Source organism: Melopsittacus undulatus, chromosome 2 (genome assembly GCF_012275295.1).
Source record: "Melopsittacus undulatus isolate bMelUnd1 chromosome 2, bMelUnd1.mat.Z, whole genome shotgun sequence".
In the NCBI taxonomy this organism is placed as follows: domain Eukaryota; kingdom Metazoa; phylum Chordata; class Aves; order Psittaciformes; family Psittaculidae; genus Melopsittacus; species Melopsittacus undulatus.
Genome location: NC_047528.1, coordinates 93,541,254 through 93,555,491, shown reverse-complemented (window position 1 = coordinate 93,555,491; position 14,238 = coordinate 93,541,254). Strand labels below are relative to the sequence as shown.

Sequence of the window (14,238 nt, the reverse complement as noted above, 5' to 3'; positions counted from 1 at the left end):
AAGACTTGGCTTTTACTCTTTGCCCTTTACAAGCAAATCAAATTGGACCATGTCATTTTCCTCTGTATTTGCTTGAGCTTTATCCTCAGTGACACACAATAACAGGAGTATCTTGTCAGCAAGTTTCTTCATCACGGACTAGCTGGCCATGGACACAGTAAGGTCACCACACTCAGTGAATTGTTACTGACTTACACAGGATTGCACGTGTTGTAACCTCACAAACTGATTTACAGTTGCTGTACTTCAGACAAAGTTAAATTCTGTTTCACAAACTCCTTCTCCAGCTCATCCCCCTGGCAAAAGAATTCCACTGCTGAAAGATTTTGATGCTTAAACTTTTAACTTTATTAAACATGATTTCAAATCCAAATTGAGATTATGTTAACATGGAAGTACCATAAGGACTTCAGTGCACAGAACACAAATTAGCTTTCTCTGTATTAAAGGAGAGCTCTGAAACATACATAATCAGCTTCAGTCAGATGCTTCTGGATTGTATGGGGGAAAACAGATTACTTTAGTAAATATATTTAAATGTTTCTACAACTAATATTAAAATATCAAAAAAAAACCAGGTGCTTTTTCACCAGAATTGAGCTGTTCAAAACCCTTATTGTTTCCATCAGTGAAAATCCATCAATATTTCAATTGAAAATACTGGTCCAAGAATAAAGGCACTTAACTTCAGCAGAATTGCTGAAGCATGTCTCACAAGCCAGAACACATTCTGTATCTAGTCCTAACCCTCTGTCTGCTTGTTAAAAAGAAAAAAAGCCAAAATGTTGTCTCTGAATAAATCTCTGATGCAAATTTGTATGTGGATTCACATGGGGATGGCTCAAGGGCAAATAGTCATTGGACATTTAAGTCTATTCAGCACCTGACAGCAGGTCCAAAGCCTGAAATTACGGGCTATTTCCAGAACCTAGGCCAGACAAAATCTACCAACATTGAAATAGAAACTATATGGGAAAAAGTCAATTTTATTACCTGCAGGAATACTTAGTGTTTTGGGAGGACAGTTCTTGTTTTGGCTAGAGATTTTTATGAGTAAAGTTTTTGCCTTTAGCTGTCTCTCACATTTCCATTACTTTTCCCCACAAACACTCCACAGCACATGAGAAGAGGGTCCTCTGTTATAGCCCATATGGTCTGTTAGACAGTAATACTGATGTTCCCAAGTCAACCTGAGAGATGCTCAGATCTCTCTGTAACCAAGAGAATGGGTTTTTTGTTTGTCAAGAAATTGATTGAGAGCCCAAATGATGGCAAATAAAGTGATTATACTTAGGAAACATGTAACAGAGCCATCAGTGAAACTACTGAGAACAGCCCCCTTCCTCAATATTCCCACTTGTGGCTTTCTCCAGATTTTCCTTTGAATCTCTATTCATTTGAGTGAGAACATGACATGGTAAACTCTATGTTGAAAACACTATGTGAAGAGAATGCAGCGTCCGTGTTACTAGTCTGTGACTTCTGTTTCTATCAATTAAGGCATCCAGCTGCCCCAGCTAAGGACACTGGCGGACGTGATGCTCCTACTTCCAGTAGATCTTGCCGGCTTCTCCAACCTGCACAGCCCCACTGGCAACAAGCTGCAGGGCAGCAGGGAAGGCTCGGTGCTCAGCCTCCTTCACCCTTTCAGACAGGGTCTCCACTGTGTCACCAACCTTAACTGGAACTGCCTCTTGGAAAATGATTGCTCCAGCATCAACTTCCTCCTGTAAAAGCAATAGCCAAGAAGTCTATGTGGTTGAAAGAGGACAACAAATGTAACCCAGCTGCCTTGGGGATCTGTTTATCATTACACTATTACAGGAAACATGAATTTGGGCTCATGTGAGGAGTGCAAAAAAGATGCTGGCACTCACATCGGCCTGCAAGGCACTGACAGAAGTGTAGTGTTCACAGAAAAAGAGGAGGTAAGCAGAACACCATCAAGTAACATCTCTGCTACAGAAAAGAACAAAAACCATGCTAACTTGGGACATGATAGGCTAAATTGGACCAAATGATGACATTTCAATTCAGAAGAGCGAATTAGCCAAGCCATGGCACAAAGCCAGAGTAGAGGACACCGCAGGTCTTTCTTCTGCATGCTAATGAGGCAGATCCCTGCTGCTGTGTTATTGTTTCTCGGTACATTGCCACACACAGAAGAAACCCTGAGTTGTATCATGGAGAAAGGAATGCAGTTTTTCCTTCTCTCTGGAAAATAGTTTCTGTCTCCTTTTCCAAGAGAAAGGAAAAATCATGAGAACAGATGTCAGGAGCAGTGGAAAAGAAGAGGATAATCTGAAGAATGCAGTGAAGAGGGGGAGACTAGTTACTGTCAACCCTGAGAACTGAACATGGAAAAAATGCACCCTGAGGTGACAAAAATGTTCATCTTCCAAGTGGAGTCATCCCTGGCTTTTGTTTTCTTAGCTTCTAACAGAAATTGTGAGGTTTTTCTCCGTTGCCACAAACACTGGATTACTTCTCAACAAATCAAAGCTTCTCATGCCATTCCCAGCATTGTTGGTTGTTGAGTTCTCTTTTTATCTATTAAAAGCAATGAATCAGGAAGGTTCTACAATAAAATCTAAGAAGTTAGTACTGTGTAGTAATACAGATTTGGGGTTAGCCAAAGCCTTATATGAACTAGTACCCCCACTCCAACTGCTGCTGGTAGGAAGCAATGGGATGCTTAGGGAAGAAGTTAGCTTAGGTAAAGCCTAAACTCCTGTATAAACTCTTAATTTCCAGTTCCTTCTCCAGGGATGGCAAACTAAAGCTCTATATTGTCTATATGTTATGAAAGAACAAAGGAGCAAAGGTAAGCAAAGGTGATGGTATAAAGGTGTTCCAAGCAAGCTTCGAGGTGAAAATCTTAAGACCAAGGAATTACAAAGGGAAGGAGAAGGAAGTACTTACAGCTACAAAGTGTACAGTGCAGCCTGTGACCCGCACTCCAGCCTGTAACACCAATTTGTGGGCATTTGCACCCTTAAAAGAAGGCAGCAGAGATGGGTGGATGTTCAGTATTTTTCCTGGAAAATTATAAGCAAGGTCATTGCCTTTTCAAATTCAGCCTTACCAGAGTGTTCAAAGTACCATAATCAGCAGAAGAACAAACGACATTAGTGAAGATTTTTCACACCTTCTGCATACACTTCATTATAATGATACTGACAGACAACCAACCAAAGCATTTCAGAATGTCTCACTGTTTCAGCAATCAGTTACAATCAATTGCATGGCTAAAGCACATTACTCCAGTGACTAATAGAGTTTTGATGTAGCTGCTCTTTCCCTCAGCACCTTGTTCTTCTCTGCTTTGATCACAATCCTCTTTCTTAGAAACTCCGTGCAGTTTCAAATGATGTAACAAATGCCCCATGACATGGCAAAAATTCTTTAGCCTGGACTTTTCCTCCACACCTGTTTTGGCTTAATGAAAGACAACAGCTGCTCATACAAGAGCGTTCTCTCTGCCCTTCTGAAAAGCATCTCTCTGTCACTACTGATTTCCATGTGGAAAGTTGGCAGGGGACTCTTGAAATTGATAATGTAACCTCTAATGCTCAGCCAGACGCAATCATGGTTATGTCCCCAGGAAGCATGTACCTTACATTTGCTTTAGAAGAGGAAGCATATGCCTGTGTTCCCACTTAGCTGTAAAGTAAGGGAGAGTGGCTGCTCATGACCTCAGGGTCTCACCACTGTAGCAATGCAAAACCACGTTAAACCATGAGAAAACCACCTTTCTTCTTGCAGACTTCCCCTGTTTGCTCCTAATAGTCTGTGATAACTCCTCCTGCCCATTGTGGAGCAGAGTGAACTCAAAAGATGCTTAACAGCCCCAGATCTTAGATACAGTACAAACCTTTACAGGATAAAAAAAAGTGGCCATCAATACTATTTATACCACAGAATGCTTCGCCCACACCGTCTCTGCATGCCTCCTGCTTAGGAAGACTGTATGTCATTGGGATTCATTGAACACCACCTAAATGCCAAGCAGCGAGACAGAGCTGACAGATGCTGGCGGAGGCAGCAGTGTACTGAAATAGAGGCTTATGATTTTGTAATGTGAAGGGAAGGCCATTCCTGGCAGCACCATGTGAAACCATCCCCAGATGGGACTGTGCAACTTAAAAGAGGCAAATGTATTGGCTGATCTTCAACAATATCTCAAATGTGGTTTTTATCTCTAAAATGCCCCTTTTTGAGCATCAGTGTCTCCCTGCCTGCTGCTCAAGTAAAAAAGTATTGGGGATAGTAGGCTGAAAACAACGCTCTGCCCTTTTGTCTTGGGTTTCCCCACTTTCTTATTACAATAGCATCAGAAACTGCTCTAAAGGAATGTGGGTTTCTGTTTGCTTGGTTTTGTTTTGTTTTTTAATCTGTCATTTGTGTTAATATTGAAAATTAACATTTCTGAGCCATTAAGCCAGAAAGTTTCATAGGTAACTTCACACTCAATGTCCTTGTGACTGTGAGTGAAAGAAAAAGCAACAGCTTCTAAGAAAGCTGCAACAAGAATTGATTACTTGTAGACAATACAGGGCAGTCAGTGCCTAGACACGTCTGGGTCAGAGTTTTATAGCAGGTTCCAGGTAGCTGGCACAGATCCCTGAGCTCAACTCTGAGCTCACACCTACGACTCAACTGAAGCATACTCTTGGTCAGAGCTCACACAGGTGTCTATTTTCAAGCTCAGTTCAGTGCTGGGCATTTAAAAAGTGTTAACCGTTCTATACTGAAGCAAGTCTTCTCTTTTGGTCTCAGGCCAGTCATATTTATAATGCAAATCCTTCACTGTGCAGGGCCATCATCATGCTCCATTCCTAAATCAGAGGGAACTAAACCCACCCTTTATTTACAAGATCTTGGCACTAGAAAAAGTTCTTTTCCATCCTCCACAGATACTCAAAACACATCTCCTGTAGCGAGGAATTCCTCTCTTCCAACTACAGCTGTCTACAGCACAGACTTACGTCTTCTGGACTCCATAATGAATGGGAAGAAACAAAAACAATTCATCTGACTAACTTTAGCTGACAGCTTTAGCATAAAATGAAGTGCCTCCTAGGAATGCCTGGTTTGCTCCACTGGTTTTAAAGAGAGGTGTGAAAAGTAGTTCAGGTGTAAAAGGTCTGTATCACAGACACACCCAGGGGAAACAAAAGTCACCCTGTGAACAATAAGGCCACCCAATGTATAGGCTGACCAGCCTGCAATTAACTGGTATGAGCAAGAATTAGTTTAAGTAACCCTGGCTGAACCGAAAGCAGAGCAAACAATGAAAAGAGCAGCTGTTTGCCTGATTCAGGGCTCCCTGAAAGAAACAGACATAAGATGAGGAATGTAACAACTGAGGGAGGGAGAGCAGCCACTGAAGTAACCAGAGGTGTTACCAGCCTGTAACAAAGCCCTGGAAAAACTGTAAAAGATGACCAGAATGGAGACACTGTAAACATGTTGGGCCAACAAGAGCTCAATGTGCCTGTGAAACATACCACTCTTGGATTCAGACAGCTCCTTGGATGTCTGACCAGAGGACTGGCAAGGTCTTGTTAACAGGATCTGCATGTTACTGCCCAGTTCTGCGTTTTTACATGCAGCTCATCTGTTAGGGGAAGGAATTCTCAGTGTGTGAATGCTCATGTCTTCTTGATCAACACCTGCTTAGGCAACAATTTGCCCTGCACCTCATGTTTGTGGAGATCTAAAGCCTTCACAACCTTATTTTTAAACATTTTCTAATAAATCAAAGACTACAAGATCTTCACTTGCCCTTGGCTTCCTTAAATCTCTGCAGAAATGACAGAGGGAAGGGGGAAAATACTGCCTTTCTCTTTCTTATTCTTTTCCTTACAAGATGGGAAGAGTCTAGTTTCCTGCAAACCCAGAATTAGTATGGTCCCATCTCTATATTTTTCCCATTTTCTTCTTCCCGGGAATAAGATATAAAATTACTTTTATTAAAAACATGCATATAGTACTATGCTGTGCTTACCTTCCCATTTTTTGACAAAAGGACCTGACAGTATTCTCATAAATCCAGCCAGACAGATCAGTTCAACTGAGAATTCTTCAAGGACTTTGTCAACAGCACTATCAAATTCAGTGCGACTTTCATACAATTTATGGTCAATAACCTGTGATAACCCAAAAGACACAGAAATAGGGACATGGTGTTAGTTTAATCTAGTCCTAAGAGCACAATCAAATGGTAGCCTGGAATAATAAAACCCAAATAAAATATCCACGTGTGGCTCAAGTTGGGTGCACATGCACAGCAAGAAGATTTCATAAATGCATGCAGCTCACAGGCAAACATGCAATCTTTATTCCTGTTCACAAAGAGCAATCACCAGAATAAACATGAATTTGGTCTTATTAGGCCCACAGCTGTAGGCCCCAGCATTCTGACACGATTTAACAACTTACAAATGTAGGTCATTAAGACAACCTAAAGTCTTACAAGTATTTCATTCAATTTAAGGCCTCTGAGTTTTAAGCAGCTGAACCTTGCTAAAAATTTTATCACAAAACCTTGACAGAAAGGCTAATTACAACTCATAAAATAGCCCCTACTGCATAAGGTCAATGTTCTCGAGTTACATGTTTTTCATCCAGGACACATCTCCTAGTATAAGCAGGAAGAAGGCAGTGCTATGTAACTTAAAACATCCACAGTCTTTAAAACAAAAGTATCTGTTAATGCCTACCAGATTTACCACAATAGTTTTGAAGCACCAGAACTGGTTAGCTGAGAAGGTGGTAGAGAGCACTGGAAATAGAGACCAGCTCAACACTGGGCAGAACTACCCAGTTCTGGCACAACATATTCCTCAATGCCTCTGTTTCATCATTTTCCATCTTAACCATTGATACCATCAGCCCTCCCAGACTGTATTTTTTTCCTCATTATATGTTTGTTCCCTGCACATCATGGACATATTTTACTTATGATCCTTGGGTACTCCCAAATAACAGCAAGGCTGATGTTCAGATCCTGCTACTGTTAAAGTTAACAACAAAGCTTGCATTAAGCACAGCTCTTCCCTGTGCCCATAGCTGTGAGAAGTGCCTGTAAAATGCTAAGTTAGAACAGTAGCATTTCACATTTGTAATACAAATGACTGAAAAAAGAGCAAAGCAAGGCAGCACTGGATTCAGTGACACTAAGGGAAATGCAGTTTGTTTTGCATTAATACTGAAGAGCCTGAAGCAATGCCCAATGAGTCAGTGGAAAGTCCTACTGCATTTGACATCTCTGTTTCAGTCAAATGAACTACCATGTCTGTTTAGCATGTAATTTTAAAATTAAATTTGGATTAAATAGCTTGTTACTTCAGTGTAAATGCATGTAAATACGTGGTAAAGTTTAAACTCTTAACTCTGACAGTTTTGCATCTGCTTAATATCGACTGCTCCCAAAACCATCAGGATTGCTGGCAGTATCTCTGAGAAGGAGAAAGTTTGTTCAAGGGCATAAATTCATGACAGATTGAAAAAGAAAAGCTAAGTCTTCCTATCAAACCATCTTTTACCCCAGTAAAACTTGTTATGTCACAGTGCCTTCCCACTATAGTCAGAGATAATGATGGCTAGTTTTAAAAAGATGAGAAACACTTACCCTTGTAGAAATACCAGCTCTCTCAGCTCTCCTTAACCCCTCCACACCAGCTTTGTTAGAAACAACAAGAACTATTTGCGCAAAACTGGTGGGTTTCTTTGTGCTGCTTATAAGGGCTTCCAGATTTGTGCCTGTAAGTGACAAAATAATTAATGAATATTAAAGATGTTCCTGGAGAATAAATATAGTTAAGAGCCAGAAGAGGTTTAAAATAAGCAGCAATGTGGGTGAGACACAATCCAAAAATCACTGACGTTAACAATAATCCTTTTTTAATTGATATTACTGGAGGCTGAATTTGACAGCTGGAGGCTATAGGGCTTTTACTAGCAATTAAATTTGCAAACTATAATTTATGGAATTGAAATGATGGTCTACCCCTTAGCAAGTGACAATACCGGAAACCCTAACGGTGCCTATCTGGCAAGAAGAAATTCTGATCTATTTGTGGAATAATGTTGTTATTCCTACAGTGCAGTCATTGCTTGGATGTGGAGATATGCAGAGTCTGTAGATAAAATGAACACAGATGTAATTCAAATGAGCTTGCAGCAGAGGTTAAAGATCATTCTGTTTGTGACTGAAATTAATCCATGAGCCAAACCTATCCTGTCTGTTACTGAAAGCCTGCTAGAAGCCTATCAGAACCTCCATGGAGAACTGAAGGACTTACAAGATTTTACATCTAAGATCAAGTTCTGCTTTCAATAGTCTGTTTTACACTGTACTGAAGAATATAACTCTCACCTGTTCCAGAGATAAGGACAGCAACCTTCACTTTCTTTGTAGGGATTTTGCCTTGGATATGGCTGCGCAGAGACAATGACCTATTTGCCTGCAAGGCTCGAAGCAGGTTATGGACTTTAACATGGGCAGAGCCTGAACACAAGAGGAAAAAAAAACCAAATAAAGCAATGCATAAATAAAGGGAGAAACAGAGAGGAGGAAAGCACCCATGAGAAGAGATTAATGGCACAGCTTTACTCCTCATAATTTATTTATAGTTATGGTGACATCTGACATTGCTAATCACGTGTTCCATGGACTAAGACTGAGGTCATGAGGGCTGTCATTTTAATACCTTGTGCAAAAAGCCATGGAGTTGTCAATCAAGAGATTTTCAGCTAACCACCATGAAGACTCACCAGCTAAGGAACTAAGCTCTGCATTTTTTAAGGAAAATAAAAATGTAATAACCTTTTTGAAGGGAGACAACTTTCCCGATCAGCCACGCTGCCTCATGTCTCTCTATGTCCTTGAGGACCTGCTGAGCCAGCTCCTTCTGAACTACCAAGACAGCACCGATGCCACAATTAAATGTCCGAGTCATTTCTTCCTCAGAGAGGTTCCCTTCTTTATGGAGCCAGCAAAAGATTTCAGGAATCTTCCAAGTAAGAGCATCTGAAGAGAATTGAAAATACAAATGAAGAGTGGAATTCACTACTAATGGACAAATACTAAAAGTATTAGAGTACTGAGAGGCAAGATCTGTGTGAAAAGCACGAAGTCCCACAGCAGCATTAGCTTGAGTGAAATCGGCTTCTATGCACAGAAACAGGATTTTGTTTTTCCTTCCTTACTGAACTAGGAAAGAAGTATCTGGGAAGAAAATAATCATATTGCTCTGCTGCAATCCACTAAACAATAATTCAAAGTGGACTCTGAAGCATTCTTTGGAAAATCCTTGTCTTGAAGATTACACCCCTGCTTCTAGAGAAACTATTGCACCAGAACAGTAGCTTTAAAGCTTTCACAAAACTCTCATATTGCCCATAAATCTGACCAGGTAAAGATGATTTACAACAGCATGAGAAATGCTTCTGGACAAGCTACTGCAAAGGAACTCCAAAGACACTAAGTTTCTTTCTTGTGTTATTTTTAAAATTGCATTATCTCCATTTACATATACCAATGCCCATGATGGGAAAATGGAATAATGATTTACATGCGGTTCTGGGCACAAAAGTCAATATTGGTTCCCTTATTTTATTTTACAACACAGTGAACACTGCATAGCCTACAGTAAGTCATCTACCTTTCTGTACTACACTTTGTAAGTGAAATACACTTTCTACCACACCTGATGAGATTGTGGTGAGGATTAATTATGGTATGTCAAATAGCAAGAGATGTACTTGAGCTAGTGATCGTATCTGAATGCTAATTCAAGACTTCATGATTATCATTTAATTAGCAATAATTCTGTATATTATTGCAAATTGTGACAGCTCACTTTGGATTGCTTTTAAAGTTGTTTTGTTTTTACAAGTATGGATAAAATCCAATCCGAAGCACCACCAAGGGAAGTGAATTCAGTGGGCAGCAGTCTAAAGACTACAAAGTGTTTTGACTGGCTCTGATTCAGACACAAGGAGAAATTCAGCAACAGTGAAGAAAAAAGCAAACATTTCTAGAGAGGCAAGTCTAGCTCTTACAGCACAAGTCAGCTGACATGGCCCTACTGCACAGGCTTCCACATCAATCCATATTTAACATGAGGATGCTTCCATAGCTTTTCTTTTTATCTCACCTAAAACAACACCAAAGGACTCTGGGAGAACTCTGGGGATATTTTCCAGCAAGCCCCCTCCAGTGATGTGAGCATAGGCTTTCACATGGCCTGAGCGGAGGACAGGCAACAGAGTCTTACTGTAGATTTTCGTTGGGGTTAACAAGAGATCTCCTATAGATGAAAAAGGGTGAAAGAAGACCAGTTACAGCACAGAAAGAAGTGTTAATCAATATACAACTGAGAAAATCTCAAAATATTAATTTGCTGGAAACCAATGAGCATTGTATCACAGACAGAACCACAATGTTCTACTTGTTTTGCATATGAATAGTTATTTATCCCCCTCCTTTAATTTCTTTCCTGCATATGTGATTCAAGGGAAAAAAGAAGATGAAAACATGCTAAAGAGCATTTTTTTAGTGCTTTAGAAAACTTACAAAAGCAAAAGCACAGATAAAACAATTGTGATATTTGCATGTTCAGAAGTTTACATTATGAATGCAAGAAACTGCATGGTAAATGGTACCTAATGTCTGATAACCAGAGACATCAACCGGAGAAGAGAAATCAAATGATGATTTTTCCACAATCTTCCTTACAAGGCTGTATCCATTGCTGTGAACCCCTGAAGAAGCTACTCCAATGACCACATCTCCATCAGTGATTCTCTCCAGCTGAGGCAGCATCTGCCCTCGCTCCACTGCACCAACAGCAAAGCCAGCCAGGTCATACTCTCCGGGTGGATACATGCCTGGCATTTCAGCAGTTTCTCCTCCTGTGGGAAACAAAAAAAAAGGGGATGTTGTAAAACCGATGGGACTGGTAGGCCTGCAATTTTTCACTTTTAAATTAATAAGGCATTGACAGAGTAATTTTTTAATTACATTAACAAACATTAAAAATAATTAAAAACATGCTTGTCACAGGCCCTTCAACTGACCAAGCAATACCAAATCAGGAAAGAATGTTTCTTCTCTCACTCTTGTGAATGCAAATCAATCCAATACAATTTAAAATCAAACCATATATTTAGTCTTTCATATTTCCAAATTTCTGTCAGGTTTAATATTCTCCATGTCAAGCCTACAAGATACAAGTAACACAAGAAATTCATACAAGGACATCAAGGGAACAACATAACTGTGAAGTCCCACTTGCCTTCACAAAACTTTTGAACACAGTGCTATCTTGCTTGCCACTCCTGCCCACAACCTGGCCATCACTATCACTATTTGGGCTCCAAATTTACATGAGTGATGGTGGAAGCTGCACTTGTGCTCAGTGATTGGCATTGCTCAATACCAGATTCTCTGGAAGCTTTTCCAGGTTTCTAAATAACATTGTTATAACCAACTTTAAAATCAAAGTACATTTGCTTAGATACATCTGTTTAAATCTGTATTTAATAACAATTGTGCAAAATGAAGCATGTAGATAAGCCTTTCAGTACCTTGCTATCAAGTGGTCTGACAAGCTTAAGGTGGCCGAGTTGAATATTCAGTTATTGCAGAAATGCAAGGTAGGAATTTAGGAATATATTTCAAATGAGACTTGTATGAGATGTTATTATACAAAGACAGGCTGTGTGTGTGCACAGTTAAATGAATGGGTGAAGCTAGAGCCCAAACTGAACATTATTTCAATGCTCCAGGCTACAGAAAACCATTTTCCCCTTAGGTTCAGAGTTACTGCATCATCTCTGTCCCTTCTTTTCCAAGAGTGCCAGAAATTTGGAGAACAAATCATGGTTGCTTTATTTATAAGTTCAGTGGACTTATTTTTATATTAGCACAAAAATATATTTGCTAACTCATTTACAATCTTAAGAAATTGTTCTCTGGTAATAAATTTAAAACATCTAAAGCCCTTTGTAGTCTTAAAGTCATACAACTGGAAATAGAATCCTGACATTTCAGTAAGCAATTTCATACCAAGATTTCACATAACATGTACTTATGCTAAAGTATGAATGGTTTGATTATACTGGGTAAACTGAGAGAACACCTTAAGAAAAATATAAAGCTGACTAACAGTTCATGCAGAAGAAATTAGACCAGAACATAAATAGACTCTTGTTTAAAGCTTGTAAACTACCTCAAAATGACACACTCCCACTTACAAAGGGCTTTTGTTACTAACTTTCTTAAAGAATTAGAAAAAAAGGACAAAATTACTGTATTACAAATTATAAAGTGGTACCTAATGTAAGACACTTGAACTGTCTGTTTTAGTCCCAAATTAAAGGTAATATTTGAAAAATCATGGCAATCCTCTATGTCTGGTTTTATACAAAAAGAGGGAAAAACAAAAATTATGTGAGGAAACAGAACTTTCTGGGTTTATTACTCCAAAATTTAACCCCACATTGTACTCCTTTTGTAAACTAAAGCCTTATACAAAAGAATGTATTTTTGACTGACCTAGAAATACTTATTATTGAGCTGAACAGTGTTGAAGCTGTATGTTTAAGATTCAAGAAGAGAAATATTGTATCATTTTCATAGATAACTAGATTACTGTATACCAGAATACATACACATGTTTTAGTAAAATGTCTTGAGTACTTATATTATAGTGTTGAAAAGGAGAATATTTAAATTTGAAATTAACATATTGGAATATGCTCATCTTGGTGAAACTAATCTTCAGCAGACAAAGAATTTTTCTGTTAGTTTCGTAACTAGTGAAACCTGTTTTCTTTTATGTTTCTGTCTTGTGGTTAATGTCTGTGTCTTAAGTAATGAGCTCCAGCCAAAACTTTTGTTGCATTCATAAGGACAATCTTGGGCCTTCTAGTTTTACAAAGCTTGTGGGAACAAACAGCTGTAAGATCTCTACCTTTCCTATTAAATATGGTTAAAATCAGACAAGAGGTGCAAAAGATAATATGTATACACATAGGTACAGGTGCATGCACAGTAACACATATAAACCTTGTTTCTAATGGAAAACTTGAGGATTTCCTTTAGGATAAAGGATAGAAAAGCTTATTTGGTATGTTTTAAAATTTACTTGAAAAATACAGAGGTTAAAAATACATGAATGATTAGTTTTCTAGATAGCTGTTATTGTTATAAAGTTAAATGAAAAGATACTAATAAGAAAGTTTGTATGCAACTTCCTGAGCTAATGGCAACATTTGCATGGAGTACTGTTGCTTTCCAGTGGAGATCAACTTCTCTGACAGCACTGACAGCAAAAACGTATGACACTGTGGGGTTTGTTTTCACTCCTCTCAGATTTTTCAGTAGAGTAGGAAAACAAACACATTAAAAACCATTATAAATGTATTGCATCAGATTTTTCACATCCTTCAAAGAAGCATGTTCATACCTAAAAGTGCACATCCTGCTTTTTTGCAAGCTTCAGCTATTCCTGCAATGACACCCTGAGCTATTTCCACGTCAAGTCTGCCACAGGCAAAATAGTCAAGGAAGAAGAGGGGCTCTGCTCCTTGAGCCAAGATGTCATTCACACACATGGCAACCAGGTCTTGACCTATGGTGTCATGTTTCTTACACACTTGTGCAATCTGCAAAACACATTGAGAGAGAAAAAGAACCCGTTGGTTAGCTTTGAGAAACTGAAATGCAAGCAGAGAGTCTGCAGTGGAAGAGGATCAAAAACATGCTGTTCCTCCCGATGCTTTATGAGAAGCAGCTTCATTTCTTATCCTTGCTTTGAGCCTCTCCTAAAATTTCATTTTGGGAAGTATCACTTTCTTAATTAGCAAGTACAAAAGGCACTGTATGGAAGGGGACTGGGCTGGAAAGGGTTTCTTTGCAGTCTGCGTAAACACAATAGCAACTATATAATTAGATGTTTTTCCTCACAAGTAACCTTTTTGAGGATGGAAACTCTAACTTAATGAAATGGAGTCCCCAGTTCTGTACTTAATATTAAAAATGAGTTATTTTAAGCATAATTTCAAGTATGGCTATTTACATGCCATAAGCTAAAGGTATATTTAATTATTTTGCCTGAAAGAGGGCAATTTCATTTTTTATACCCTTTTCAAAAAGACAAATAGGTGTTTCTAAAAGACAGCTGGCATTTTCTGTGGAAACATTTTCCATTCTGTGCTTTTTTC

At 39.0% G+C, this 14,238-nt stretch overlaps 1 protein-coding gene across 12 annotated transcripts in view; it reads right to left on the bottom strand.

Moving 5' to 3' along the window:
* Positions 1-326: 326 nt before the first annotated feature.
* GART (phosphoribosylglycinamide formyltransferase, phosphoribosylglycinamide synthetase, phosphoribosylaminoimidazole synthetase) overlaps positions 327-14,238 on the bottom strand; it is a 38,434-nt gene continuing 24,522 nt past the window's right edge. For all 12 annotated transcript variants that reach the window (XM_034074228.1, XM_034074186.1, XM_034074201.1 and 9 more), the window contains 9 exons: positions 13,482-13,680; positions 10,675-10,923; positions 10,167-10,319; positions 8,834-9,037; positions 8,384-8,515; positions 7,637-7,767; positions 6,011-6,152; positions 2,923-3,038; positions 327-1,727 (listed from right to left, as the gene is read on the bottom strand). In XM_034074228.1, coding sequence (XP_033930119.1) covers positions 1,545-1,727; positions 2,923-3,038; positions 6,011-6,152; positions 7,637-7,767; positions 8,384-8,515; positions 8,834-9,037; positions 10,167-10,319; positions 10,675-10,923; positions 13,482-13,680 — 1,509 coding nt within the window. In that variant the 3' untranslated portion in view covers positions 327-1,544. The remainder of the gene's footprint in view (positions 1,728-2,922; positions 3,039-6,010; positions 6,153-7,636; positions 7,768-8,383; positions 8,516-8,833; positions 9,038-10,166; positions 10,320-10,674; positions 10,924-13,481; positions 13,681-14,238) is intronic.